Source organism: Saccopteryx bilineata, chromosome 1 (assembly GCF_036850765.1).
Source record: "Saccopteryx bilineata isolate mSacBil1 chromosome 1, mSacBil1_pri_phased_curated, whole genome shotgun sequence".
Classification (NCBI taxonomy): domain Eukaryota; kingdom Metazoa; phylum Chordata; class Mammalia; order Chiroptera; family Emballonuridae; genus Saccopteryx; species Saccopteryx bilineata.
This window is the reverse complement of record NC_089490.1, coordinates 204,577,213-204,604,303: the sequence shown is the minus strand read 5'-3', so window position 1 is coordinate 204,604,303 and position 27,091 is coordinate 204,577,213. Positions and strand designations below refer to the sequence as shown.

The following is a 27,091-nucleotide window of genomic DNA, read 5'->3' as shown; positions in this document are numbered from 1 at the left end:
CTCCTGTTCAGCTCAACCGTCACACCTGACTTAGCATAAAGCAGACGGATGTGCTTAAACTTTAAATGCATGTCACCAGCTTTCTAGTCCAAACACAGACTTTTTCCCAAGCTGGCACCTCACGGGGTCCCACACACCATGGTGGGGGCCGCGGGGAGGGGAAGAAGTCCCAGAGCGTTTGGATAGGGGCTCCTGTGCTGACAGCAGCCCCCATGTTGGAGCGGGAAGTGAGGAAGTGGGAACAGCCACCTTCCAGCTAGCTCACTGTGGAGACCAGCTGTTCCTATCCGCATTCCGCCCCCCAGAGAGAACACATGCCCTTTCCTCCGGGCATCATTACTTCTGCAGCAGGAAGCCTCTGCTTCCCTTCCTTTCGCAGAGGACAGTCCGGACACCACAGGCTGGAAGGCCAGCGCAGCTGGGGCCTCAGTACTGACCCTCACTCCAGCCTCGCCCTCCTAAGAGCGGCATCTCTTCCCCCACTTGCTGGGTCACACCACCACCCTGGCCCAGCCCTCCGGGCCGACCGCCTGCGAACAGGTAAACACAGCCATTCAGAACCTTGTGGTTGGTGACACAGAGGTTCAGAATTTTGGGACCCATGACTCACATGCCTGAGGAGGTCACATGTCCCTTACAGCTCTCCCACCATCACCGGGGGGTTCAGCTTTCTGTTTGCTTTGCTCAGGCTTAGAAAGGTGATTTTTAAATTCCATGTTCTAAAATAAAACAGCCTGAATTTTCCTCAAGGCAGTGGACACAGCCCGGGCCATCTCTAGGGTTGGCGCTGGACACACCAAGCTGCTCTCAGCGACGGTTTGATTTGCTGGACTCTGCAAAATGAGATTCCCGGGTTCGTTTTTTCTCCAGGGGACAAGGTGACTTATTGCACAGCAGTGTCGGAGATGAACAGAAGTCACATGCTTTACAGGTTCTGTAAAGCAATGCAGTGCTGTAACGTGTCTGTGTCTCATGGAATAATCCAGCTCAGACCTGCTCCACATGAGGGCGCGGCGCTGCGAACCGTCAGACAGTTCCGCTGAGATACTTCATTTCAGGGCTTAATTCGAATACTGCTAGGCCCCTTCTAGAGCTGGGAGTTTAAATCTGTGTCACACGCACCCACTGTGGAACGCAGGACACGCACAAAACTTGCTGGGCTAATGGTTCCATCTGGAGAAATGCTGGACCAGGTCACCTCATTTTCCTTCTGGGCTCTTAAACCAAGAAAGACCCAAGTTTGCCTCTCATAACTCCTTAGAGAAAATTCTTTATGTAAGTCACCTGTCTGGGACTCTTTCTTAGTGCCTTGGCCCCTTCACACTATTCCTGTGAACATTAAAAAAAGAAAAACTCTGGAAGTGAAGTCCACTGACTAAGTGTGGAACAGGACCTATCTCTGGGGGAGGGCTGGGTGGGGCTAGAGGAGGCAGGACTCGGGGTTATAACAAGATCTTGCTTTCTCGGTGACCCTTAACCGAGGGCCGTTGTCCTGAATAGCAGCTGTCAGGTAGGCGTGAACGTGAACCTGACCGACTGCCCGCCAGAGGTGACCCCAGCATGGAAAGCCTCAGAGCAAGGTGACCAGGTCGGAGGTCTCTGAGGTTTCACCGCCTGAGCTGACCCCTGTTTATCTCTGTGTCCACAGGGCTTCAGGACCTCGCCGTGCCTTCTCCCTCTGGAACCAGACGCCACACCGAGGGACCAGGACAGCGTCCATGCTCCGCCTCTGACTCTCTCTGCCATGAAGGTAGGTGGACAAGTGCCTGGCTGCCCCGTGCTATGTTGCGTGCGTGGCTCCACACACAAGGCTTTCCTGTTCCAGCCGCTGTATTGGGTGGCTACTTAAAATGGTCAGTTCTAGGTTTTTCTGCTCAAGAAGAGAACGGGCTATACTCTATGAACAGAAGGTTACACGGTTCCTGCACAACAAGGTGTTTCCCCCCCCAGTAAGCTTTCCACCTGCTTGTTCTCCTGCGGCTAATTTACAGGAGAGCGTCTACGTTTGGCGTGCTCCCTGTTCGAGGGGAGTAGGCAGGGGGCCTGGGACCCAGCAGGGAAGGTCAAGGATGCCACGCAGCCTGTCAGCTCAGGGGAGACTGGAGCTGGGCCGCACGGCTCCACAGTTTGCTCAATGGTGTGGTCTGCATGCAGGGCTTTTGGACAATGTCAGATGCTTCCGTGGGCTTCTGTGCTGTGTGTAGAGCATTTCGTCCCATAATTCCTTGGTGTTTGTTCAAGGTGCAAGTTCAGAGGAAGAGATTTTTCCTCAGTGATCCCTTCTTTAAGGAAATGATGGTCAGGGATCAAAGGGCTGTATTGGCTGAGTTTACTGGCAGCTACAGGCAGAGCGCCCCAGTCGGGGGTCTTATCCCCCTCTGCCGTCCCCAACTGCCACCACTGCCACCCCCAGTCAGGGCCCTCTCTCATGGAGAGCAGTTTGGTTATGGGTCTTTGAATGACGCGCCCCCCTGACAGCCCTCACGTTGCATCTCGCAGAAGGTTGGTGTCTCCCTGCCCCACTTGTAACATGAGCCTGTAAAGGAACGTACACACTACTTTACCAAGCTGCTAGCATGCGTCTCTCTAAGAGAGAAGTGCATCCCTGTGTGGGTGAAGGGAAAGTCCACTGACACAGGGAGCCAAACGCTTAGCCCCCTGTAGAACCAAACCTCGCAGAGAGTGATGGGGAGAGAGCAGCCTGGGCTGGTCACGTTTCCGTCAGTCGCTACTGCCATGTTTTATGGTCCCCCCCCTTCTTTCTAACATTATGCAAGTGGATTCCTTTAAACCTCAGTGAGGAGGAGGCAGAGACTGCACAAAGTTGGACAATGAGTGTAGTTTCTGCAATCCATGTAAAGAAGGCAGGTCATCATGTCAGGATGGGGATAAAATACACGGACATTGCTAAGTAAACTTTAGGGTAGACGTGGGACGGCAGCTGGGACAAGTCAGGTGTCTGGCGACTGCTCTAGGAGAGTTGAGGATGCCGTCAGAAATCACCTGCTAGCGGGACGGGTAAGACGAGCTTGCTGATTGAAGCAGGAGGCAGGCATCCCACACTCTATTAAGTCTCATCAATGTGATCTCGACACAGCCAAGTCCACGTTAGGGACATTTCTAAAAACGAACGTACCCACGATGGCCTTCAGGAGGCTGGAAGGGCCCAGGCTGGCCCAGAGAGGGCATCTAGCCCTGTCAGAGGAAGAGGCTGTCTGACCAGAGGACGGAGGCTCCTCCAGTTCAATGACACTGGTTCCTAAGATCAGAGGGCTGACCCGTCTTCATTGTTTTCTGCGCAAATATTTTTCCACTAATAATTTTGCTATGAATATAAATTTTCCCAAAAAGTGAGAGGATGTGACCATCTTGACAGGAGGAACTGGACCCCAGGCTGACACTGACGTAGGTGTCAGAGATTCAGGTTGGGACCTAGCTCTGCCCCTAATCTCCATGCCCGGCCACCATCACACCACGCCCCGATCAAGTGGTTCACGGGAAGGTCATGGTGAGGCACCTTCGGACCCAGGAAACCCTGCCTGAGCGGTCAGCTTCTCCCGCTCTGGCTGTTTGGATACCGGAGACCATTCACCACAGGGTCTCCGTCGGCTTTCAGGTGCACCACCCGTGGAGCAGAAGGTATAGGAACTGAACTGGGTCAGCACTGACCCCGTGACAAAACAGAAGCTTGTTTTAAACAGCTGAGCTCTGACCCATATTTCTTCATGGCTCTTTTAACAAGAGAGGAAGCAGACAGGTCCATCAGCCAATCCATCAAGTGCTCGCCTCCCTCCGATAAAGAAACACCAGTTCCATTCTGATAACTCACTAGGAACTATAACCAGGTCGGCCGGGTTCCATCTATTTTCAGCTCAGTGACTCGTGACTGAGGATTATTAAAACGTACACGGCCAAATGCTCATCTTAAGGCCTTGTCTGTGCGAGACCCGAGTTTAAGCAAAGAGATGATTTGATTAAAAATAGAATGATCAATAAGCTCAATTAAATAAAATTTTAAAAAGCTCAAAGAAAGCAAGGGGTCTGGTAATAAGCATTCTGAATTTCCCACCAACAAAATCCCTTTTGTAGAACTAGAGAACTTTTCTGGCCACGGGTATAAATGTTTAGTAGACTTAAGGACATGATTCTCTTAAGAGCTCTTTTTAAAAGTAAAAGTTAAGAACATATCTGGCAGCTTCTCAATTTATTTTGGGTTTTGAATTGGGATAAACGACCAGACGGGTGATGAAGGCAGTCGCCGTGGCCGTTGCCGGAAGACGCAGGCACCTGTGTAGCTGGGGAGGTAAATGAGTTTTTATTCGGTTGACAGGAGACAGGAATTGCATTTGGTGGTGGAATTTCAAACAATTCAAATGAATGCTTTGACCTACAAGCTGTTTCACGCTAAGTTTCTCAATGCAGCTGCCAGAAATCTATTTTCCAAGTGGAACAACAGATGGTTTCAAACAATACTGTAGTACAGCAATTTTCCACTAATCCAACGTGTTTTTCTCTTGCTAAAATTATAAACATAATTGGGGAGATAATTTTCAGATTTTTCTGAAAGACTGTGCTATTTTCAAAGCGAAAAGGTAGAGTTTAACAGCCTGGTGATTTCTCAGCATTATCTTTAGAAATGACTCTGGATGCCCGTGTTTATTTGTCTAAAACAGCACATGGGAGGGGCAACCCAGACCTCATTTGAGAACCAACTTCATAATCCCACAGTGCCCACAAGCACTTAAAAATGTATCTGTCCATGGGATGGTTTCCAACTCACAATGTGCATTTCGTTCCAAACTTTGGCGTTCTAGGAGGGGTCAGACAAATGAATCAATTAAACCTGATGTGGAAGATACTTTAAAACCTCTAAACCTTTGTAAATAATTGAAGAAGAAAAAAAAAGCTCAGTCCTTCAAATACCATTGAGAACAAAATAAATACAGCCAATTCCAAATGAGGCCAACCCCAAAAGAAGCCTAACCTTTCGGGGGGAAAAAATCATCTGAATTTCTTCACATTCCTCTCGGCATATGCTCAGCTGCTACCCAGTGATGTGAATGAGAACACGAGTCCACCGCCTCCTCCCTGCCTTTCTAGCACATTCTGTCTCTGTGCTGGGCCGTGGGCTGTGGGCACCGGCCCTGGGCCTCCTGGACCTATCTGGCCCATCGCTGCCCACCTGGGAGATCCTGAGTAGGACAACCTAGATGCTCTCAACCTGGAGTCACATGTCCGAACGCCAGTACCGCCGGCGTCCAGAGTGGTCGTGGACCATACACACTGAGTTAACGCACACGGAGAGCTTCACGCGTGCCACTAAGTGGCTGGTGCTCCGGAAACACAGCTGTTCTTAGGACGGCCCCTGTCCCCTTGTTCCATGCTGAGCCCCCCGGGGTCTAGATTACTCCCTGCCTTGCACTGTGCTGTCACCCACCTGCCCTTCCCCCCCGCCCCAGAACACACTGGCTCTCCTGTCTGTGAGCAAGTCCTGCTCACAAGCCCAAACCAAACCAAACGGTAAAATGTTCCAGGAATCAGCCACCACCCTTACCTACCTCGCTACTTCTTCACTCTCTCTCTTCTGCGAAACTTGTGTTTAAAACAGTCTGTATTCATGTCCACTGTTTTTCCTGTTTCCTCTTACCACGGGCCGTTCTACCTTGACCCTGCGTTGTCAACAGTCCCTCATCACGGAGCCCCCCCTCCGCCTCTCCCCGTCCTCATGGCTGTCCCCCGCCCACGGCCCCGGGACTCTCTCCTTCAGGAACAGGAGGCCCCCTGCCTCCCTGTTTACCGGCCTGTTTCTGTCTCAGCTTTCTTTCCCTGACTTCCATGCATTCCCCCTGGGGTCCGCCCTCCGTCTCGCCCCCTCTCTCTGCATCCCTGCCAGCTGCTCCACTGCCATGGTCCCACAGCCGCGGGGCCCCCGGCCCCGAATCCCAGGACCACTGCCCCTTGTTCCGAGCACCAGCCCTGCCACTGCAGCCCCATCCCCTTTCCTGCGTGCCGCTGTCCACCTGGCGGCCCCATGAGCACCTCCCGCTCAGCATGCTCCATGTCAAGGCAGCCGGTCCTTCTCCCTGTTCCCACTCTGTTCTCAATGGCCCTGTCCTTCTCCTGTGACCCATCTCCCTACCTTTCCCGGCCCAGCGTGCAGCACCGTGGGGCCGTGCCTGGGCTCAGGGGGCACATTGACCCTGTGCACCCTGGCTCCTGCCTCCTGCCACGGGCCTTGAGCCAGGGCCCAGCTTCTGGGGCGTCGGGGTGGCCTCCAGGACCCCGCTGTCCCGTGTATGTGGGGAGATGCCCAGAAAGGCTCCAAGGGCTAGCGCGTGGTGGCCAGAACAAGGATGACGCCAGGAAAGAATCTCCATGGTCCAGCCACGCCCTTCTCGCGTTCCTCATACAACTTGTCACGTGTCACACGCCTCGTCATGTGTCACACAGCCCTGCACCAGGCCACCCCACACCGACACCCAGAAGGCCAGCTGCGGTTGTGAAGGTATAACTGCCTCTGCTTCTCACGGATCTCAACATGAGTGTCGGCCAACACCCAGCATACGTGACATCCACCTCCACCTCAGGGCGGTTTTCTCTCACCGCACATGAAACCAGAATGGAACGGAACGTCAGGGACTGGCCTGACCGGAACCCAGTTTCAAACAGTGTTCCAGAAGCCACATGGTCAGAAATAAAAGTCACTCTTACTTCTCAATACCACCGAGTAGGCTCTCAGGAGCAAACCATAATACCTTGTTGCCAGGACCCTAACCAAACAACCACTCTGCTGTCGCCCAGCCCATTTCCCTGGAAACTGAAAACCAAATTTAATTTTGGCCTGAGATAGAGGCAAAGATTAGGACAATTCTTAGAAAAAAACAGAATCATATCATGTATGGCAAAGTCAATATAAGTTATCCTCTTTGCCTGTGTTATCGGTGGCTTCGCAGCCCAGCAGGAAACTGGAGCTGATAAAATATCTTTCTGAGTGTCCATCTAAATGTCTGCCACATTGGAGTCACGGGCTGTTGCCAGTGGGAGCAGATACCCTGAGAATGGCGTGGCTGTGGTTACTCATTTCCATAGAGGAGGGGGCTTACCGCCAAGGACTGCAGCTCCCGAGTCTCCTCCTCGGCCGCCGATGCGTGGTAGGACAGGACCTACAGGAGACATGGGGCACAGGTCATACAAGAGGGGCACCCCTTGTGGACGAGAACTCTGCGCTTGGGATTCTGCTGAAACCTCCTGGGAGGAGAACTAGACTTCTTAGAATGTCCACCGGTTTTGTGTTCTGCTTTCTTCAGCAGAGAAAATCCCAGATTTCCACTCAATTGTTCATATCAGGACACAAAGTTACACTCCCTGTCTTCAAAGAAATACTGCTTTTAGTCTGACAATGTTACTGTAACAGACACATTATGTAAAAGCCACAGTATCGGCTCAGACTGGGCAGAAAATTTAGTTTCAATTTTTTTTAAATACATTCTTATGTATGCTTGTGTACAGACTTAGGAAAACCATCTTTGCATAAGCTGACATTTTAGTGCTGATATTTGGAAAGGACGTAGTCTGGAAGTGGCTCTCAAAGGAGGCCTGTGACTGCCGCAGAATTCATGAGAAAAATGGAATGGCTTGGGTAGAAGTGTCACAGAGTCGGGGACCCTTTGACACTCACAGGACGCAGAGCTGAGCAGAGCGATGCTGGCTTAGGAGTCCACCCAGTGACAGCTAAGGACAGCCAGACGCAGGGACTGTCCTGACCTGGCTGTGAGCTCACACCCAGTGACAGGATGGGGTGGGGGTGGGGCGGCTTGGACACGCTTCCCGCGGCTTCTCCTTTGGGTCACCGCCCCTCCCCCTGGCAGGGTTCGAAGGTCAGGGCTCTGCACCTCTTATAACTGAACACGAGGGCCCTCAATTCCCACATTCAAAAGTGAGAAGGGCCTTTGAACAATGGAATGATATTTCAGACACATTTTTTTAACCAGGGCAGCGGCTGTATTCAAAATGTCTAGCATAGTTTTATAGCATGTTTTTGAGAGTTAACTCTGGACAGAGACAGCACAGATTTACCAAAACTTCCCCCAAAGTTTTAGAATCGTTGTTAGAAAGGTAATCATTTTCAGGCTTCTGAACATTCTATGTATACATGCATGTATGTATATGTAGCACTGAAGTATGTGTGTGTGTTTCTGCGTGTGTATTTGGAGCTGGGATCTCCCGGGGTTTATGATCTGAGGTCTCATCTACTATGACAGCAAGGTAGTGAGTGTTGGATGTCCACCGTAGGAAGCAAAGTGAACCATCCTGGTTATGTGGAAAGCTCAACATATAGTGCATAACCTTTTAGCTCTTCAGGTTGGGCATTTATTTATTAGGGGATCAAGGAAAAGTTCTAACCCGCTGACTTGGGCTCATCTCAGCTAGATGAGGGCGGGCAGATGTTCACCTGCATTCCACACCAACGTATGGATGACTCAGAGGAGACACGGCCCTGTTTGTGGCCTGTTTTCCCCATAGTGGTCCATGATGGATGGGGCCTCAATCAGAATTTTCAGGAGTCGGTCCATTAACTTCTAAACTGAGTTTCTGAGAGACTATGAGTAGCTAGTCTGGGGCTCGAACCTGTGCCTGACTTGCATGGATTTTCTTTTCTCCTCCTTGTGGCTGATTCTCTGAGAGCACTTAGGGCCCTGCATCTGTCTTGCAAACCACGTGACTGAGGACAGCTGTTCTTAGGGCGAGATGGGGACAGTGGGCTGCGGCGCCAGTGACACCGACCTGAATGGATGACACAGGGGTCAAGGGTCGCTTTCTGCTAGAAAAAGCAGAGGACTGATGGGACAAACCATGTGCCGGAGCGTTGGTTTGGTCATGGGACCTTGGACGAGTCTCTAAAGCAGGGGTCCCCAAACTTTTTACACAAGGGGCCAGTTCACTGTCCCTCAGACCGTTGGAGGGCCGGACTATAAAAAAACTATGAACAAATCCCTATGCACACTGCACATATCTTATTTTAAAGTAAAAAACCAAAATGGGAACAAATACAATATTTAAAATAAAGAACAAGTAAATTTAAATCAACAAACTGACCAGTATTTCAATGGGAACTATGGGCCTGCTTTTGGCTAATGAGATGGTCAATGTGCTTCTCTCACTGACCACCAATGAAAGAGGTGCCCCTTCTGGAAGTGTGGCGGGGGTCGGATAAATGGCCTCAGGGGGCCACATGCGGCCCACAGGCTGTAGTTTGGGGACCCCTGCTCTAAAGTATCCTGGGTCTGCTTCCCTGGCCGTCTAAATGGGAACATGATGCCATGAGGGTGGTGACACAACAGAGTGGCGAGCCATGAGGAGGGGAGGGGAGAGTCAACTGAGCATCCGGCTGTGGACACCAGGAGCCCCCCACACCCCTGGGCGGCTCACCTCAAGTGTGACCATCTGCTTGGCCATGGCTCTCTCCACAGCTTCGTACATCTGTGTGTTCTGGATCCCCAAGCCGCAGAAGATGACGAAGGCTTCCAGAAACTGCTCGTCGTTCCGGTTGAAAGGCTTAACCTTGCCCGTGCTCTCCTCCATCTTGTTGATGAGCTGGCAAACCCCTGGAACGGCCCAAGCAAAGCAAAGGAGCAGATGTTGCTAGTCATGGTCATCGTTTGTACTGACTTTAACAGCCCCACCCCCACCCCCCAGAAAGAGACCATCTTATTCTTTTCTCTTGGGAATGCCTGACCTCTCAAAACAGCAAACAGATCCTCCCAAATACAGTGTAAGCTACAAAAAACTGAACGGAATTTATGTACCCAGAAACCCATTCCTCACAGTCCTAGACGTAAGGCTGCCTGTGTTCAGAAAATCCTAGACTGCTGTTTTCTTCCAGACTTGGTGGTGAATTTTAGGTCACTTGAATCCCCAAAGCTAGTTTGTCCTTTGGAGACTAATTGGGTTTTTGCACACTTGCCAAAGGAACGATTTTGATGCACATCAGAATTTTGGGTCACGAAGACTGCCTGTCCTTACTGAGAGACCAGAAGTTAAAAAAGCATGGCCACATGCAAAACAGTTCATGCAGAAAACAAACAATTCATGCAGGTGGTCTTCCGTTTCAAATACAGACCTCTGCGTCTAGGAGAGTCATGTCTACAGACGACTTTTAATACTGCACGTAAAAATGATGCTTCATTCAGAAATAAAAGTGGAATTAATCTCTGAAGAAAACCATAACCTCCTACACCCTGGCCTCTCTTTGAAAGTCCAGCATGTCACCAATAACATAAACAGAAGGAGACAGCAACATTTGGATAAATCTCCACTAAGCCATTTGTTCTGTGAGGTTCTGAGCCTCGCGGTCTCTCTGAGGGGACCAGGTGGCCTCCTACCTCTGGGTAACACAGTGTTATTAAATTCCTTATCTCTGCTGTCTCTCAGTCTGTAACAACAGCCATGCACCATCCGCACCCTGGAGGGGAGGCCTCGTGCCGAATGCCTTACTATGCAGATGGTCTCACCACTTAGAGTGAGGGAGGTGTGACTGGTGCATTTTACAGATGAAGAAACTGAGTCTCAGAAAGGTGAAGTTGTGTGCTGAAGGCCACTTAGCTAGTGTGCGTGGGTGTCCCACTCGAACCAACCCCAGCTCAGCCTGGCCCCGAAGGCCACCTTTTGCCACAGGTAAAAGCCTGGTGTCTTTTACCTCCCTGCCAGCCGCTCCCACCAGGAACTTGTATCTTAAAATTATGAAATATAAAAGTATAGATATAAACATATGATATGTATATGCCAATGAAATCCACTTTATTTGTATATTAATCAGTTCTAATGGTTCCTTCCCCCCGTCCTGAAATAGCGTATGGACTGCCATTCTGTCTGTTTCTATTTTTACTAGCTTCAGCTCTCACATGTCCGTGATGTTATTTAATTTGTCAGAAGCACTTGTGACAATTTACACTTTCCTCCGCAGATTTTAAATTTCATCATTGCCAAGTGACCCTTGGCAATGTTGTTTTTACCTTGAATTCCATTTTGTCTGATATGATTACCTCTATTCAAATTTTTCCCATTTTATGTAAAATGGGTTCTTACACCCTCCTATCTTTGCGGAGTTCCTCAGCATTTCTAGTCCAACAGAGGTCAGCTTCTCTGCTGCCCAGGGTTGCCATGACGTTTTTCTGCATCTTCCATCAGGGTTTGAAAGAATAATACTTCCATTTGCTTTGACTTAGCAGATTTTCACTTTTTATCAATTTAAGCTGTACTCTCTTAGTTTTATTTTGTCTCATTTCACTTCAACTTTTACGGCCCTGTTTCCTGGCGCCCATTATGACCAGGTGTCATTTTCATTTCTCCAAGTGGGGAAGAAACCTGATGTCGTAAGCGTTACAACCAGCTGGCGTGTTCCACGGCGGGCCCCACGCTGCTTCATTACACCTGCGCTACGAAAATCCCAGCAGATATTTTTATGCACCAACGAGCAATTCCTGAGATAGCCAGGTGATAAAATTCAGGATGAAAAATAAAATGAAGTGGGAGTCAAATTTTTACATGTAAGTAATTTTAGAATGTCTGTGCTTCGGAATCAGGTAGCTACACAGACACGAGCCCAGGGGATCGGGCTATGCTGAGAACACACGGCTAGTAACCAGCACCCACTTCTCAGACTTCCCGTTAAACCCCGTGTGGGACCGACCGCGCCATCCCTTTCACTGTGCTCCTCACTAACAAAGACGTGAGTTCCTACAGAGGAGATGTTCTCATCTTTCTTCTTTTTTTTTGGATGGGAGTTGGGGAATTCATTCCTACAAAATACGCCCTGAACTGGCATGAAAAAAAGGTGTAAGAATTTCCGGTAAACACGATATGGGAAAAAGGCATAGTTAGCCTAACAACTAGGGGAAGTAGCTGGTTAAAATAAATAAATGCGGAATGGGAAAAATATTCCCTTCATCTTGTTGGAAGAAGCCAAGTGCTGGAAATGCTCTGTCTCAGCCAGAGCACAAAGGAAGACACATGACAGGAAGCGCAACCCTGGGGATACATCTGATGCTACAACAGGTCCCGTGCTGGTCTGAGGTCTGCAACTCCATCTCCATGTCAGTAACGGAAAACGATGAGGGGGACGGACGATCACAAAACACACGTGGGCCCATCCGTCTCTCTGCGTGTGACTCGACGGGGACTCTCTATCAGAGTTATGTAACGGCAGAGTCTGCTCTGTGACATGTGACAAAAATGATCCACAGCCATGACCCTTTCCATGCTGTGTCCGAGGGTGCAGAGTCCAGTCGGGAACACAGATTCTCCGCCCTGTCACGCTTATAGAACTGCAGGCACAGCTGGAAATTTCCTTCTCATACTCGGAATCAACTGGAGTCCCCACCTACAAACCTACTACGGGAATCATTCTTCTTCTTCTTCTTCTTATTCCTTTTTATTTACAGGGAATTTTCCTCTCCAAAAACAACACTTGCTTACTTTGGGCTCTGTTCTCAAGTTAGGGGGACAAGAAATGGATGCCGAGGAAAGTCCGATTGTTTCTATTGGCACGCTTCAATTTGTGTGTGTGTGTATGCGCGTGCGCACTTGTCTGAAATAGGGACAGGAGGGTAGACTGTGGTTTTTTTGAATAGGTATGACGGTATAAGTGATATGCCACAACCTTCACACGGGTCAAGGGCAGCGAAGGCTGTGAGTCCCGCTGTACCTGGGTTCTCCCTCTGCACGCACATCCCCCCCTAGCTCTCCTCCTCCGCCTGGTGACGTGAGCCACTTCCTGCGCTCAGGCGCCCCATCCCCGGGCCGTCGTGTTCCATAGAGACACTGCACAGCAAAGCTGAAGTTGAGACCTGACGTGGCAGGTGGCCACAAGGTTCTTAGGAAAACTTACTCGTGAATAACATGCCCTTTCTGGGATTTCATTTCACATTCTCAGAGGTCTAAGGCAGCTGTAATCAAGTCTTTTTTTTTTTTTTTTGTATCCTGAAGTCTTTTTTTTTTTAAATTAATTTTAGAGAGAGAGGAAAGGAGAGAGAGAGACATTGAGTTATCGTTCCACTTTATGTATTCAGTGGTTGATTTGTATATGTGCCATGACATACAATCGAACCCACAACCTGGGTGTGTCAGGACAATGCTCTTACCAACTGTGCTACCTAGACAAGGCTGTAATATATCTTTATACTTATATCAAAAAGCATAATATACATGTAATATATATGCATACTATATATATAATATATATAATATATTATATATGCATGCTATATATCATTATATATGTGTACATTGTATATATTATATATAGATTATAAACTATAGCAGCGTTTTCGCCTTGAACTTCTGGGAGATCAAATCTCATCGCATAGTGTTTACTGTGTACCCTCCTGTAGGGCACCCTCATCAGCTTTCTTTTGCTGTTTGTGTTAGAGTGTTGATGGATCTGACGGGTGGCCGTCCTGAAAAGAGAGCCCCTGTACATGCTCACTGGGCTACAGAGACTACGCAGACCACAAGTGACCAAACCACCAAGCAGGGAGTGGCCAGGGCTGACCCCAGCCATGCAGGATTGGACACTAGAACGCCACGCAGAGGACAGCCTCCTATGGCGGGGATTGGTCGCAGAAACCGAGCTCACAAGACCGATACATAAAACCAGAAAAGGCTCATATCTGGCAAGATTGGTCCCAGGGCATGTACTCCTGCAAGCGCAGCCCGTGGCTCGCGTCCAGGTCACTGCTCCACGCTAAGGAACAACTGTCAAAACATCAGTATGTTTAAGAGGATGAGACAGTGCATTCTCTTCCTAAGAACTGACCCACGACACAAAGGAAACTGACCAGAACACAGAGATGCTTCGTGCCTGAGCTGGGACAGCACCTCAGTCAGGATGCCCACTGGCCAAGGGGCTGGACCGTGAGGGGTTATCAGCCACAGCCTGTAGCACCCATCGGCACCAGCGTGATGGGCTCCAGTGGGCACACTGAGAAGTCTCCACATGTCCCCACATGAGGGACAAATGGCCCGGCTTCTGGATGGAACCTGGATAGGCAGTTTTCAGTATTGCCTCCCCCATATTAATGACAGTACCTCCCTCCCTCACCTTGCTGACGGATACTCTCCGTCAATAAGACTGCAGTCCAGTCTCGAAACCTGGAAATGATTCCGACTTTTCACGGTCAGTCGACACAGTGAAGCCTGGCTCCCTCTGGACTTTTCTTTCAACGTCTAGCTTTTGCAGGACCCTCCTACCTCCTTCTGTTCCAAGCTCTTGTGAGAAAGTTAACCACTGTTCAGACTGTTTTCCCAATTACCCCATATTTTCTGCTCCACTATTAACATCATGTGCCAGGCCAAGAAGCAAACGTGTCAGTGACGGGAAACATCACTGCGTCTATCTGAGAATACACCTTCTACCAGTCCCGACATCAGTGCCTCCCTCCAGCCTCCTCCAGGGACACCAGCTCCCTGCGGGCTGGGGCTTCTGCTCTGCTCACTGATTTATCCCCAGTGCCTAGGACAGCGCAGTGCTCGTCAAATTTTGTTTTGTTTTTTTATATTTTTCTGAAGTTGGAAACAGGGAGGCAGTCAGACAGACTCCCGCATGCGCCAGACCGGGATCCACCCGGCATGCCACCAGGGGGCGTTGCTCTGCCCATCTGGGGCGTCACTCTGTTGCAACCAGAGCCATTCCAGAGCCTGAGGCAGTGGCCACAGAGCCATCCTCTGCGCCCTGGCAAACTCTGCTCCAATGGAGCCCTGGCTGCGGGAGGGGAAGAGGGAGATAGAGAGGAAGGAGAGGGGGAGGGGTGGAGAAGCAGATGGGTGCTTCTCCTGTGGGCCCTGGCCGGGAATCGAACCCGGGACTCCTGCACGCCAGGCTGATGCTCTACCACTGAGCCAACCGGCCAGGGCTTGTCAAGTATTTTTGATGAATGACTGACTACAACCTACAATTTAAACCACAGACTCAAAAAAAAAAAAAATAACCAGAAACCAAGAAGTCAGACTGTAAGGCGATACATATTATCAACTTGATGTCTCTCAGTCTACTAACTTCCAAGGCGTCATCCTGAAACAGAATCTGTTAACATAGGATGAGGATAATTGCAAAAACACATCCTTGTCAATATTGAACAGCTGCCTATGGTTATTTCCAAATCCTTGTATCATTTCAATTTTTGTCTTTTAGACATTTTCTTCTTTAAATTCACACTTGAAAGACAGAGGTTTCTGGGAATGCATTTTCCTTCAGTAGGGCAGCGTCAGGGGGTCGACGAAAAGGCTTACCTATCACTTTATTCTTCTTTCCGTTTTTTATCGGCATACAAAGCAAACTTGAAATTCCCTTCTGGTTGGTGTTCCCCGTGTTTTCATTCTAAACAAAAAACAAGAAAACCAGCGACAAGTTACAGGTAGACTGATCTGCCCATTAGATGCTGTTATGTAAACCACTGCAGACGTCTGGAAACCACTAACATAAGTCAATCTTTTATTAGCTGGAGTGACAGAGGGCAGAAAATGGACAAATTACAATGAAGTTCACAGGCTTGCAATATAAAGCAATTAGCCTTCATATTATTTAAAATAATAAATGTTCTAGATTTATTTTTATTTTTTTCTCCATTTTAAACTTACCCAGCAGCTGACAGGACAGGCAGGCCCTCGACCTGCGTACCTGTCTCAGGTATGCCACCCCATACCACTGGCCCCTCTGTGATGCCCGCCCAGTTTCTAAAGCCCACATTGCTGACTGCTAAGAGGTCTGTTAGATATGCAAGAAGAGCAGCCAGATAGCCACCTCAACGTGCAATGCTTTTCTTGAATCAAGTAAGAGAAAAGGCCTGAATTCAAAGTTCCCAGGGGCTGAGAAAGTCATCTCTGCAGCTTTGCTGTCCAGGAAAACAGACTGTCCCTTTTCCACAGAGCTACTCCACGCAGCCCACCCACCCCCTTTGTTAGGTGACCTCAAGCCATGTGGGGCTTCATTTCTGAGGACAGACTCAAGCAATCCCATCTAAGGAGCATTCCTGACGTTAAGTAGGAAATAGAGAAATGATCTCAAAATCAGTTTATGATCATTCATTAACACATGTTTGTAAAACTGGGAGAAACACACAGAAAAGCACCCAGGTGTCCCCGACCAACTCTCGGCAGATGTGAAGAGCCATTTTACTCGCTGTCAATCAGATCGGGACAGCACGGGTCACTCCTCAGCAGGCAATGCCAGGGCCAGCCCCCCCCCCCCCCAGGTGAGGAGTCACCGTCAGCCCAGATCCGACGGGAAAACCACCTTTGGGCTCCATGTCCAACGCCGGGTCCCTTACCGTCCAGGGAAACCTCCGGTCCTTACTGACATCGGGGATGTTAAGCACCTCCATAGTGTTCTTGACGTACTGTGCGTACATGTAGTTGATTCTGTTGGCCTCGCGTTCCCTGTGGAGAGAATGCGTGTGAGTTCTCTCTGGGCAGTAAGAACACCTGGGCAGAGAAGGGGTTAGAAGGGATCACAAGAGAGACAAGCCTGCCTCAAATGACAGGGCAGAGTGTCTGTCTGACTTGGAAAACGCCGCCTTGAATGTCTTTGACGATTTGCAACTGTGGTAGTTGCTATCACTGAAATGTTTTCAAGAGACAAAGACCCCCCATTTTTCCACTAGCTACAACAAATTCTTAAATGCCACAAGTAATCTCATTGCCATCGTTAACGGGCATGTCGATTTTCGTGCTGTTTGACGTAAAATGAACCTTTCCCCATGTCTCATTTTTCATCGGATTATAGAACGACTAAGGGCTGGCCTGTTTTACTTCCTCAGCTGTTTACTTTGTATCTCCGTTGCAGTAAACTATCTCTTCCACCTTTCAAAAATTAAGGGAAAGTCAGACATGACCAGATGATATTTATTAAGCAAACTACTCTCCTCTCCTTTTCTTTAAGATCTTTTATGGTACTTTTTAAATTAAAAAATTAAATCTTCTTCCAAAGGTTCTCTTGAATGTAGACTACCTTTCCCAATTTTCTTCCAGTTTCTTGCTTAACAAGGTGGACACAAAAGACTGATCTGATGTCAGTGAATCCAGGACCAGGGCCAGGGCCAGGGCCAGGGCCAGGGTTGGCACAGTAAGCGCTGGGGGTCGGCCGGCTCTCCTGGCCTCTGCCGGCCCCTCGTTCTGATTCTCTGAGCAGTTTCTCCTTGTGACTGTCCTGCGTACCTAACCCAGTCTTGGCCTCTGCTTCTGGGAGGCCCGGCTAACTCAGAGTCGGCTGCTTTTCTTACACAGTGGGGTGGTACAGGAGAACATCCTCGGGAAGACAGGGAGGCGTGTGGAGCCAGGAACCCTGAAACATCCCTGTGCTTTCGGGCGAATGGGAGTCACTGCTGCCCTGGACGCCCAAGACAGGAAAGCACGGCAGAGACACAGACCCGACGGCGGAGACAGAGGACTAACCTCTCTCCGGAGATGTTCTAAAGCGAGTTCTGTGCAGCATCTCGTCTGGTGCTAACCAGCCTGCTCTCTGTAAAAAGTGCCCCCATTTTACAGATGAAGAAACCGAGGCGTCCAGGGGTTAAATGATTTACACAAAGCCCTAGAGCTAGTACGGGGTGGAACTTCAATAGGGAGTCTGATTTCAGAGTCTAGCTAGACTCTTCTACCGGTGTTTCTTAAAGGGGTAGAAACCCTTTCTCTGCTTGTCAAGGCAGTAGGTGCTACTGCATTTAACTACAATTATGTTTTCTACTATAGTAATCATTAACTAGTATACGTAATTCAGGAAAGTGAGTTTAGAGGATTCACCCCAGATAGTTGTCATTTTATGTGTGACTGTTATGCTAAAACTCTGGATTTGTAAATTAACATAAAATGAAATAATGTGGAGTCATAGCACTGAAAGCTCTCGTTTCTAAACTTAAGAGCGAACATCCACTGTACCACCTCCTACTCGTTTCCCCCTTGACTGGGTGGCTCTCTGATTGGAAGCCCAGAAACCACAGCCTCCCACACCAGAAACGAGCTCCCCTCCCGGGATTCTCAGACGACCTGCCTCCCAGCAGCAGGCTGTGCTCCGTTCCAGGGGTGAGCTGCTGTGAATAATTATGCATCATGCGCACCCCGAGCGGTTCTTAGTGTTACCTGTAACGTTTCAAACACTGTCTTCAGTTGATCGTTTTCATTTATAATGATAAGTGGGGTTGGTTGCAAAAATAGCAAAGGAGCCAGACTTTTCAGCTGGCTCAGGAACTGCCTAAAACGAACGAATGAGCTGCTCACCGCTAATGCCTTCCCCACACCACAGAGTGTGTGGACGGACACTCTTTAATAATGAGAAATGGAGAGGCCTAATTCTACCACAAGCAATTTCAGAAAGATAATAGAGACTCTGCTGGTAACCTGTGGATATCGGTTTAGTCCTTTTCCCAAAAGCAGAAGCTCTTAAACACCATTTTGATTCAGAGTTTTTGCCAAGTTCAGCCTCAAATCTAATTTTTATTAAGAAAAAGAAATTCACATCACTAAGTCCCTAATAGTATCATTAGAATAACAGCCATGTTTTAAATGTTTAGCAGACATAAGGCATTAGTGTTGAATAATTTTCATTACTGTAAAATCAGTGAGTGAATCAGTTAAAATGATCTATGCAAATTAATCTCTGTGAAGGCAGGCACACCTACATACTTATCTTTTATAAAAATTATCTTGATACTGTTTCAAATGTTTAAAAAGATAAAAATGAAAAGACACCTTTGTTTTGCTTAACAGAAAGGCAATGTGGTATTCACCGGAAATAAATTGAATTTATAGTAAGAAATTAAACACATAGTATTAAAAAAAAATGCACATTTACCAGCAGGGGCCACTACTACACCAAGTCGCTGGGCTTATCAGCTATCACTACAAGGAATTAGAGGACCTGGCTAAATGAATAATAAGAATAAAAATGCAAATATATAAAATACAATTACATAGACAGGCTGCTGCACAGGTGTTCAGAGGTCAATCTAGACAGTTCATAATTTTATACATTTAATATGCATCATCAAAACAATTTCCTACCATCCCATTACTATATATACTGCTCACAAAAATTAGAGGATATTTCAAAATGAATATGAAGCGATTAAAAAAAGAAGCATTTGATTTTTTATTAAACAAGAACATCAGAAAAGCAAACAAGTCAAAGTTGTTCGATTATGCAAATGAGATGCAAAACCAACTTTTAGTTCATTGGTAAAAATGCACCCGACAAAAAGCTAAAAGTACTGGAGTGTCTGCACATTCTCTGATCCCATTTTGGTGAGCAGTTTTGGTGAAATTTATATTCATTATATTTATGAATATAAATAAATAAATATATATTTATTTATTTATATTCATAAATATACATGTACGTTTGTGTGTGTGTGTGTAAATGCATTATTTATGCAAGCTGGAAAGTAAAATAGTCAAGTATTTACATGTCTTTTCTAGAAGTCGTCTAAAACGGTCTTTATAAAAAGCAACAAAAATGTCATGGCATCATAAAATCAAACTAATATACAATATATTGAGGCTCAGACTAGGAATATAGATTCCATCACTGAACCAGGCAGTGAAACCTGACACCAGCATGAGAGAGGGAGGAATGCACACTCACCTCACCAGGGACGTGGGCACATTGAAACCCACGTGTAAAAAGGGTTCATCATAGACCACATAGTGTCCCCTATGCCAGAGACCCACAGATGGGGGCTTGAGTGAGAAGAGACAGAGAGAGGGGTAAAACTTCAGTTCAGACCAGCCGTGCCCAGAGGAAAAGCAAGGAAAAGCGGCTCAGTTACGATGACGTGAACTTTAAATGACCGCGGGGCAGCAGGACCTCTGGGGGACGACACCTGGCTGCTCCACCTGGGCACCCACCCCCAGCCCAGGTCAGCCGCAGAGGTCTAAGTCAGGGGTCCTGTCTGAGTCCCGGGAATCCCCCGGTGTCCCAAGTTATAACCTGCCCCTCGGCTGGCTGATGCCTACAGTTCTTTTCACAGGAGAGAAGGCGGCTTTTTTTCACTGTCGCGTGTTGCGAAAAAATAAGTCTAGGCGTGATTAGTTTTTATTTAAATACAATCCCTTGACTGACTAACAACTTTTAGTCGCCATGGTAGTTTCTCCATCTTGATGGGGGAAGAGCTAAGAGGACGGGGAGGGTGAGAACAGAGGGGAGGGAAAGAAGAAAGACAGTGCAGTCCAGGTCGAAGAGGGCGGTGTCTGCAGCCCTGCAGGGACCGAGGGGGTGGGCGTCAGAGTGCAGACACAGAGTCAGGCTGTGTGCTCCCGTTTGCTCCCCTGCTGCTCGGCCCTGTCCGCTCCGCAGAGACCAGTCTTGTTTCATTTTGTTCCCGACTCTTTCATTCCAAGCCTCTTCTTCTAATTTTTCTTTTTTTGTGTGATGAATGTTTTCAAAGATACACAGATGTCGAAAGTGCAACGAATGTCCTACTCCTGGATGCGATAGCTTTTGAACACGCTGCCACGTTTGCTCTGTGTGTGTGTTTCACAGTCAATGTCGCTGTATTTTCTCATTTATCTTCAGCTGAACCATTTTCAAGTAAGGCACAGACATCGTGGCACCTTAGCGTAGATCTCCTAAGAATCAGAGTGCTCCCCTGCTCACTTCGGTGTCTCCCTAATTCCAAAGAAAAGCAACGCTAGTTCCCCATCGCCACCTAGTCCACAGTCAAAGTTCAGTCGTCCCTGGAAATGTCCTCGATAGCTCTTTGTTTTGTTTTTAGGTGGGACCTACTCAAGGTTCCCATACTGCACCTGGTGGTGAGGACCACCCTCCCTCCATGTTACCAGTTATAGTGACCTTTGAAGGGACCAGGCCAGTTTATCCCACCTAATGTCCTACTGTCTAGCTCTGCACAGAGGTTGTTTCTAAAGCATGACCACCAAGATTCACTATGTGAAATATTTCCCTGAGAGGTCCACTGTAGTGGAAAAAATCCAAAACTTTAATGTGAAAGAGGGAAGTTAAGGCAGTGTTCTATATCCCTGATCACTTGAGCCTCTCAGATATAATATTAATGATTACTGGTGAAATGATCTGGAAGAAATGAACAACGGATAACAGGCTAAGCGGCATGACGCCCGAGAACTCCCGTCACCAGCTCACAAAAAATACTGTGCCCGAGCCGACCTTCATGGTGACCATTCATTCGCTCTATGAAAAGAATTCTCAATTGTGGTCAAAAACAAAAGCACAAACAACAACAACAAACCCCCCCAAACGCCAGGACGTTTTCACATCACATGGTAAAGCCGTTTCACAAGCAAAAGGATTTGTGAGGAAAAGAACAGCCCCGTAGCGACTGCCGTCTTCAGTTAAACAGGCCATGCGACCACTCCCGGGCCGGGATTACACACTTGTGAATGAAGACAGAGACTGTTGTCTTACCTGGGCACAGCATCTGACGGCTTTTCTAATTCCTCCGACTCCATGTGAAACACACTGGAAAAGGAGTCCTGAAGAGAGAAGCACGACAAGGCGGAGGTCAGTCCGACCAGGCGGTAACACCACCTCCACGCCGACATGCATGTCCAGGGAGCAACCGACATGCTGATGGCGGTGGTTTCTCTTTATTCACTCTCAGCGGGTGGGGGGGGGGGGCTACGTATGCACGTCATGACGTCATGTGATTTAAAACCATGTTCCTCTAGTTTCCGACCCTTGCTAGCAAGAATGCTTATTTGAGTCCTTATTTTTCTTTCTACCACGTGTCAATTAAATACATTAGCTTCAAATTTTTTCTGTATTTATTCAAAATCCTCACTTTTTTTTGCTTCTATGTATACATTAATTGCTGCTATTCGACCCCAGGTGAAGAATATCTTTTTAAAAGGACATATCATTCAGTAATATTTTACGAGATCATTAAAATAATTGCGAGGCGTTTAGCCACAGAGGGGAATACTTTGGAGGTTACATTAAAAAGCAGAGTACAGCTTTGCAACCAAGCTATACTTACACCTGAATAAAGAGTTGGAAGGGAACAGAGTAATTAAACAGTGACATTAGTTCAACTCAAAGACAGAAAAGCACTCTTTTTTTTTTTTTTTTTTGCTTATACTTTGATTTTGGCTCACCTTGTTGAAATACTTTTAATCAATAAATAATTGCAATATAAATCAGGTTACTTAATTCCTTTTCTAAACCTAACAACTGAAGAAGTTGTTAAAAGTGAGCCAAAGGTGTGAAGGGGCTACTTTTCTGGGCTTTACTTCAAAGCACCACTGAACGAAATCAGATTCTGGCATGACAGGTCTTAATGGGAGAAGTGAGCACTAAATGTTAATTAAGTGACATTTAAGTTGTCTTTAAAAAGGAGAGCCACGGGCATAACTTTTAAAAATTAAATGAGAGAGAGCAGGTCACAGAGGAAACAGGATAAGTTGACATACTGCATTAATGAGTTCTGACCTGAACTTTAAAAGGATTGCTACTATCTTGTAATCACCTCCATATTAAAGATTTTATACCTGGTTGAAACTATGAAGTGGTATCTATGAGATTACTGATTATCTTACAGCGTAGTGAGTTCCTAATTGGTCCCATATTAATGAGAATTACACAGAACGTTTCAGATAACGCTGGGTCATACAGTACAGTCTTACAATCTAAAACAATTTTAAAAACTTAAATATAAAGTTAAGTATTAAATATCTTTTACTTCCCCCAAAAAACATTCACTCTGTTATCATATATAGATTGTGCCTGACCCACTCTTTCCCATTAACCCACCAACAAGGAGCCTATTCTCAGGGTCTGAAGGAAAAATAAAATGAACAACTATATCAGAAAGAAACAGCCCAGCACCGGTGGTTGGCCAGAACCTTCGTGAAGGGAACCGCCTTTGGCTAGAGGCCCCAACTCGAAAAACACACCTGCCGGCCCAGCCCGCAGTAACCAGCACTCAGCAAGAACAACCTTCCCACACACGTTTATGTCACCGATCCATGGATTGAAATCTAACACAGTTACTTTCAATCAGCACAGTTCAGTGGTTTCCCATTGCTGGCAAAGGATTGGGGACATCCAGGCAGCTTTAATAACATTGCCTCCATTGGGCTATGGCTTTTGGTTTTTAAAAAATTTCCGGTGAACGAAAATTTTATACCCAACCCACTCAGAAGGTGGGAGGGTGAGTATACCTCTTCCTAGCAGCTGGGACACCAGGACTCCTGACCATGGAATGTCAGCACCGTAGTGACAATTCATTTCTCCAGCAAGGCAGAGGAGCCACTGACCACAGCAGCATAGGAGGGACACAGAAGGGACCCTCGTTCCCCCCGGCCACCTGTCGTCCACCAGGGCAGCTTGTATGGTCTTCGCTTTCCAGGCACAACCACATGGGGCTTGAAAGAGGGCTCAGAGACTCACATGGGGTTTAAAAGCAGTGCTCTAGGGAGCATGCGTTATCTTTCTAAAAATAAAGAAGGCATAGTCTGCACTCACGGAACTGTCTTTATCCACGATGAAAATGGTGCACTTCTGCACCTGCATGAAGGAGAGAACAGTGGCGGCTATCTTCTTCAGAATTACTTCCAAAGATTGTTGTTCTTCAAAAATCAAGCTAGCAAGGTCAAGCAGCACCTAGACAAAAAGAGAAAACCCCAAGAGCTTATTATTTAGTAATTGTTTGTGATCCGTAAAGCAATCTAATGATATATACAAGTTCTAAGTTGTTTCTCTATATTTAATCTAACAAGTTACGACCAAGTTTGCATTAAAATATGAAATGTATAAATCTCTGCTTACTAACACTTCCCTACCCATTGTTATTACAGTTAGTATAGTGGTTTGATCACAGACTCTGCACCCAGAGTCATCATATTTTAGCCTGGACTTGCCTTTCTGCCAGCTTTTTGGTCTAGGGCAAGTTTCTTGAAAATGGGGATAATGTGGGCCCTGGCCAGTTGGCTTAGCAGTAAAGCATCAGCCCAGTGTGTGGAAGTCCCTGGTTCGATTCCTGGTCAATGCACACAGGAGAAGCGCCCATTTGCTTCTCCACCCTTCCCCTTGTCCTTTCTCTCTTATCTCTCTCTTCCCCTCCCGCAGCCAAGGCTCCACTGGAGCAAAGTTGCCCCGGTGCTGAGAACGGCTCCATGGCTTCTGCCTCAGGTGCTAGAATGGCTCTAGTTGCAGTGGAGCAATGGCCCAGATGGGCAGAGCATTACTCCCTGGTGAGCATGCCAGGTGGATCCCAGTTGGGTACATGCGGGAGTCTGTCTGCCGCCCCCCCACTTCTAACTTCGAAAAAATACAAAAAAAAAGAAAAAGAAAAGAAACTGGAGATAATGGTAGCATGAAAATCATAGGAATGTTGTAAGAACTACATAAGTTAACATTTATAAGGCATTTTGAACAGTACTTGGTACATAAAACATACTTAGTAAGTAGTAAACGTTTATTACCATCTGTCAACATTTTCACAGAGCACAGTAAATATTGTGCAAAGTAAAGAAAGTTTTAAGAGTTCTTTTTGTGGTTTTCCCAGGACTTTCTCTTCCCTTTGAAGTCCACAGAATTTCTTTTTAATGTCACAAAGAATCTGTGTGATGAGGTAGCAGAAAGAGTATTACAGATAACTGACTGGAGGCAATACTATCCTAGTGGAGGCCTGAAAAGTGAGTAGCCATCATGCAGGTGAAATGGGGAAGGAAAGTATATATTTTAGTCGGAAAGAGCTGAATGGAGAGAAAGACTACAAACGTTGATCCCGTTTCGTGTTGGTGGGGTGTGTGAAAAGGAGAGCTGGGGAGAAGAGGCTGGAGAGTGAAGCAGAGAAAGTGCCCCAAAGCTCTGTGTGTCTCCCGAGGTTGTCTGGACAGTGACGGACTGCAGAAGGAAGTGACAAGGTCACAGTAGTGTTCATAAAAATAGGACTGGATGAACGGATGAGAAGAATGGAGCGTGGGAACAGTTAGGGAGATACAGTGGTACCTTGAGATATAAATTTAATTTGTTCTGTAATTGAGCTCGTAAGTCAGTCAACTTGTATATCAAACTGCTGATACTGGACCCATGCACCAACGCACAAGTTAGCGGCAGCTTCCCGAATCACGACTCATATCTCAGAATTTCTCTTGGATCTCGAACAAAAATACAGACCAAGATGCAGCTCGTATCTTAAAAAATCTGTATATTGGTCTGTTTGTACCACTGTGCTGCCATTGAAAGTAATGGAAGGTCCAGTATTTTATTAACAAGTTCAAAAAAGAAAAAGCAGAGAAGATAAGTTATTGAATAAATAATGAAAAAGAATCATATAAAACTGAAAAGGCAGAAGTCTCTAAACTTAAAGGGCTGACCTGGTATCAGCATGATGAATGGAAAAAAAAAGGAGGGGGTCACAGAGTGCAATTAAATTGCCAAAGCAAAGATAAAGAAATAATCCAAAAAGCTTACAGACATAAAAAAAAATCTACAAAGAGTCAAGAAACAGAACAACGTGGATGCCAGTTAGAAGACAAAGCATTACCTTTAAAATGTGAGAAACTGACTTTTTAACTTGAGAATTTTATACCCAGCCAAACTGACAGGATGGTACAATAGACATTTTCATCCAAGCAGGGACTTGGAAAACTTGCCTCATCACTGCCCTTTCTCAAGGAGTTGAGAATGTGCTGCAATAAAACAAGGGTGTGAATGGAAGAGGAGTTATGGGACCCAGTGGACAGCAGAGGAACCCTTCTAAAAATGCCGTGAAGGAAAGTTCTATGTAGAGTCCTGTGCTGCAGCCATGGGGTAAAATAGCCTAAGGCTTGGAAGAGGAAAGATAGAGAACATCAATTTGGAGATCTCCAAGAAAAAAAAACTCAACAGAACGGCTAAATAATAGAGAGTCTTGGGGCAGGGGTGGAGGGTGGGTGGGAACTAAACAGCATTCGATTATAGCAGAGCAATCAGTTCAAGGACAAAAGAATGGAATTCAGAAATATTCAGAAAAACCAATTATCAAAAGCATTTACACAGTCACAGTACTTATAAACACCTTATTTGAAGTTACAATTTAAAAATTAACCTAGACCAAAGGTAAAAAAAATTCATCATGGCTGCAGACAATATATATGTTATCCATGTGGGCCACATAAAAGACAGAGTCTGGATGGAAAGGCAGAGGTAAGGAGTTGTGGTTGGGAAAGAGAGATGCTGAGGCCCGCATTTTATGAAGCATGGCATGGAGAGATGAGGCTTCTCTAGTTGACAGAGCAAGACCTGGAAGCCTTATTTAATGTCTCCAATGCAACCCATCTAATAACTCAAGACATTGACATAATGGCACATGCAAACTCAGGGTGGTGTAATCCAAATAAATCCTCACCTGTTAGGTTAGTGAATACTGTCTCGGTGAGAAAGCACAGACAATAGGAAATGGAAATAACTATTGGAAGAATCAGCCAAAGTATTCAGAAACTGGATCTCTACTATTTGGATTTTCAATCATACACATACATATATTGGATAAAAAGTCATACACATCAACTGGATAAAAATTCAGCAACATTTTTAAGAAGAGCTCCTGTATTCTCTCTTTCTCGGGTCATCAGACTTGCCTGATTTCTCTTGTTCTCCAGCAGTGAAGTCTCATAGAGTTGGGCATTATGAAGAACAATGCCACAGAATGCCAAGTAAGCAGCGAAGTCCTAAAAAACAGGCAAGACAACACCAAATGAGAACTGTCAGTCACACTGTCCTGGGACATGCTGCCTGAGACACAGCAGACATCCGAAATTATTCACAGTTGAAATAAATATTAGAAAGCCCAAAGTGTGGATGTTTATTCTGCATAAAATTAGGAGCCAGTGACGCAGAGCCCGTGTGAGCTACATAGCACCCCTAAGTGGATGACACCTGTCACCACAGTCTCCTGTGTCATTCACTCAGCATAAACGTATGACAAGGACAAATGGATGAGACGAAGACCCGGGTCTCCTCATATCATTTGAAGTTGACATTCGCTCTGTACAAAATCTGCTGTTGTCTCTGAAGGACTTTAAGACTTGGATCTATGCAGAGCAGACAGAAATAGCTTTTAACTTATTACTGGGGCAGATAAAGCTC

General features: G+C 46.7%; 1 protein-coding gene and 1 long non-coding RNA gene across 5 annotated transcripts in view; one reads left to right on the top strand and one right to left on the bottom strand.

Moving 5' to 3' along the window:
- Positions 1-27,091, bottom strand: part of PDE5A (phosphodiesterase 5A) — a 92,865-nt gene that overhangs the window by 23,664 nt on the left and 42,110 nt on the right. For all 3 annotated transcript variants that reach the window (XM_066233941.1, XM_066233943.1, XM_066233942.1), the window contains exons 5-11: positions 26,584-26,673; positions 23,483-23,620; positions 21,425-21,492; positions 16,323-16,431; positions 15,286-15,373; positions 9,430-9,605; positions 7,104-7,163 (exon numbers count right to left, since the gene is read on the bottom strand). In XM_066233941.1, coding sequence (XP_066090038.1) covers positions 7,104-7,163; positions 9,430-9,605; positions 15,286-15,373; positions 16,323-16,431; positions 21,425-21,492; positions 23,483-23,620; positions 26,584-26,673 — 729 coding nt within the window. The remainder of the gene's footprint in view (positions 1-7,103; positions 7,164-9,429; positions 9,606-15,285; positions 15,374-16,322; positions 16,432-21,424; positions 21,493-23,482; positions 23,621-26,583; positions 26,674-27,091) is intronic.
- LOC136307083 (uncharacterized) overlaps positions 1,646-27,091 on the top strand; it is a 58,446-nt gene continuing 33,000 nt past the window's right edge. For both annotated transcript variants that reach the window (XR_010725785.1, XR_010725779.1), the window contains exon 1: positions 1,646-1,750. This is a non-coding gene — a long non-coding RNA (uncharacterized lncRNA). The remainder of the gene's footprint in view (positions 1,751-27,091) is intronic.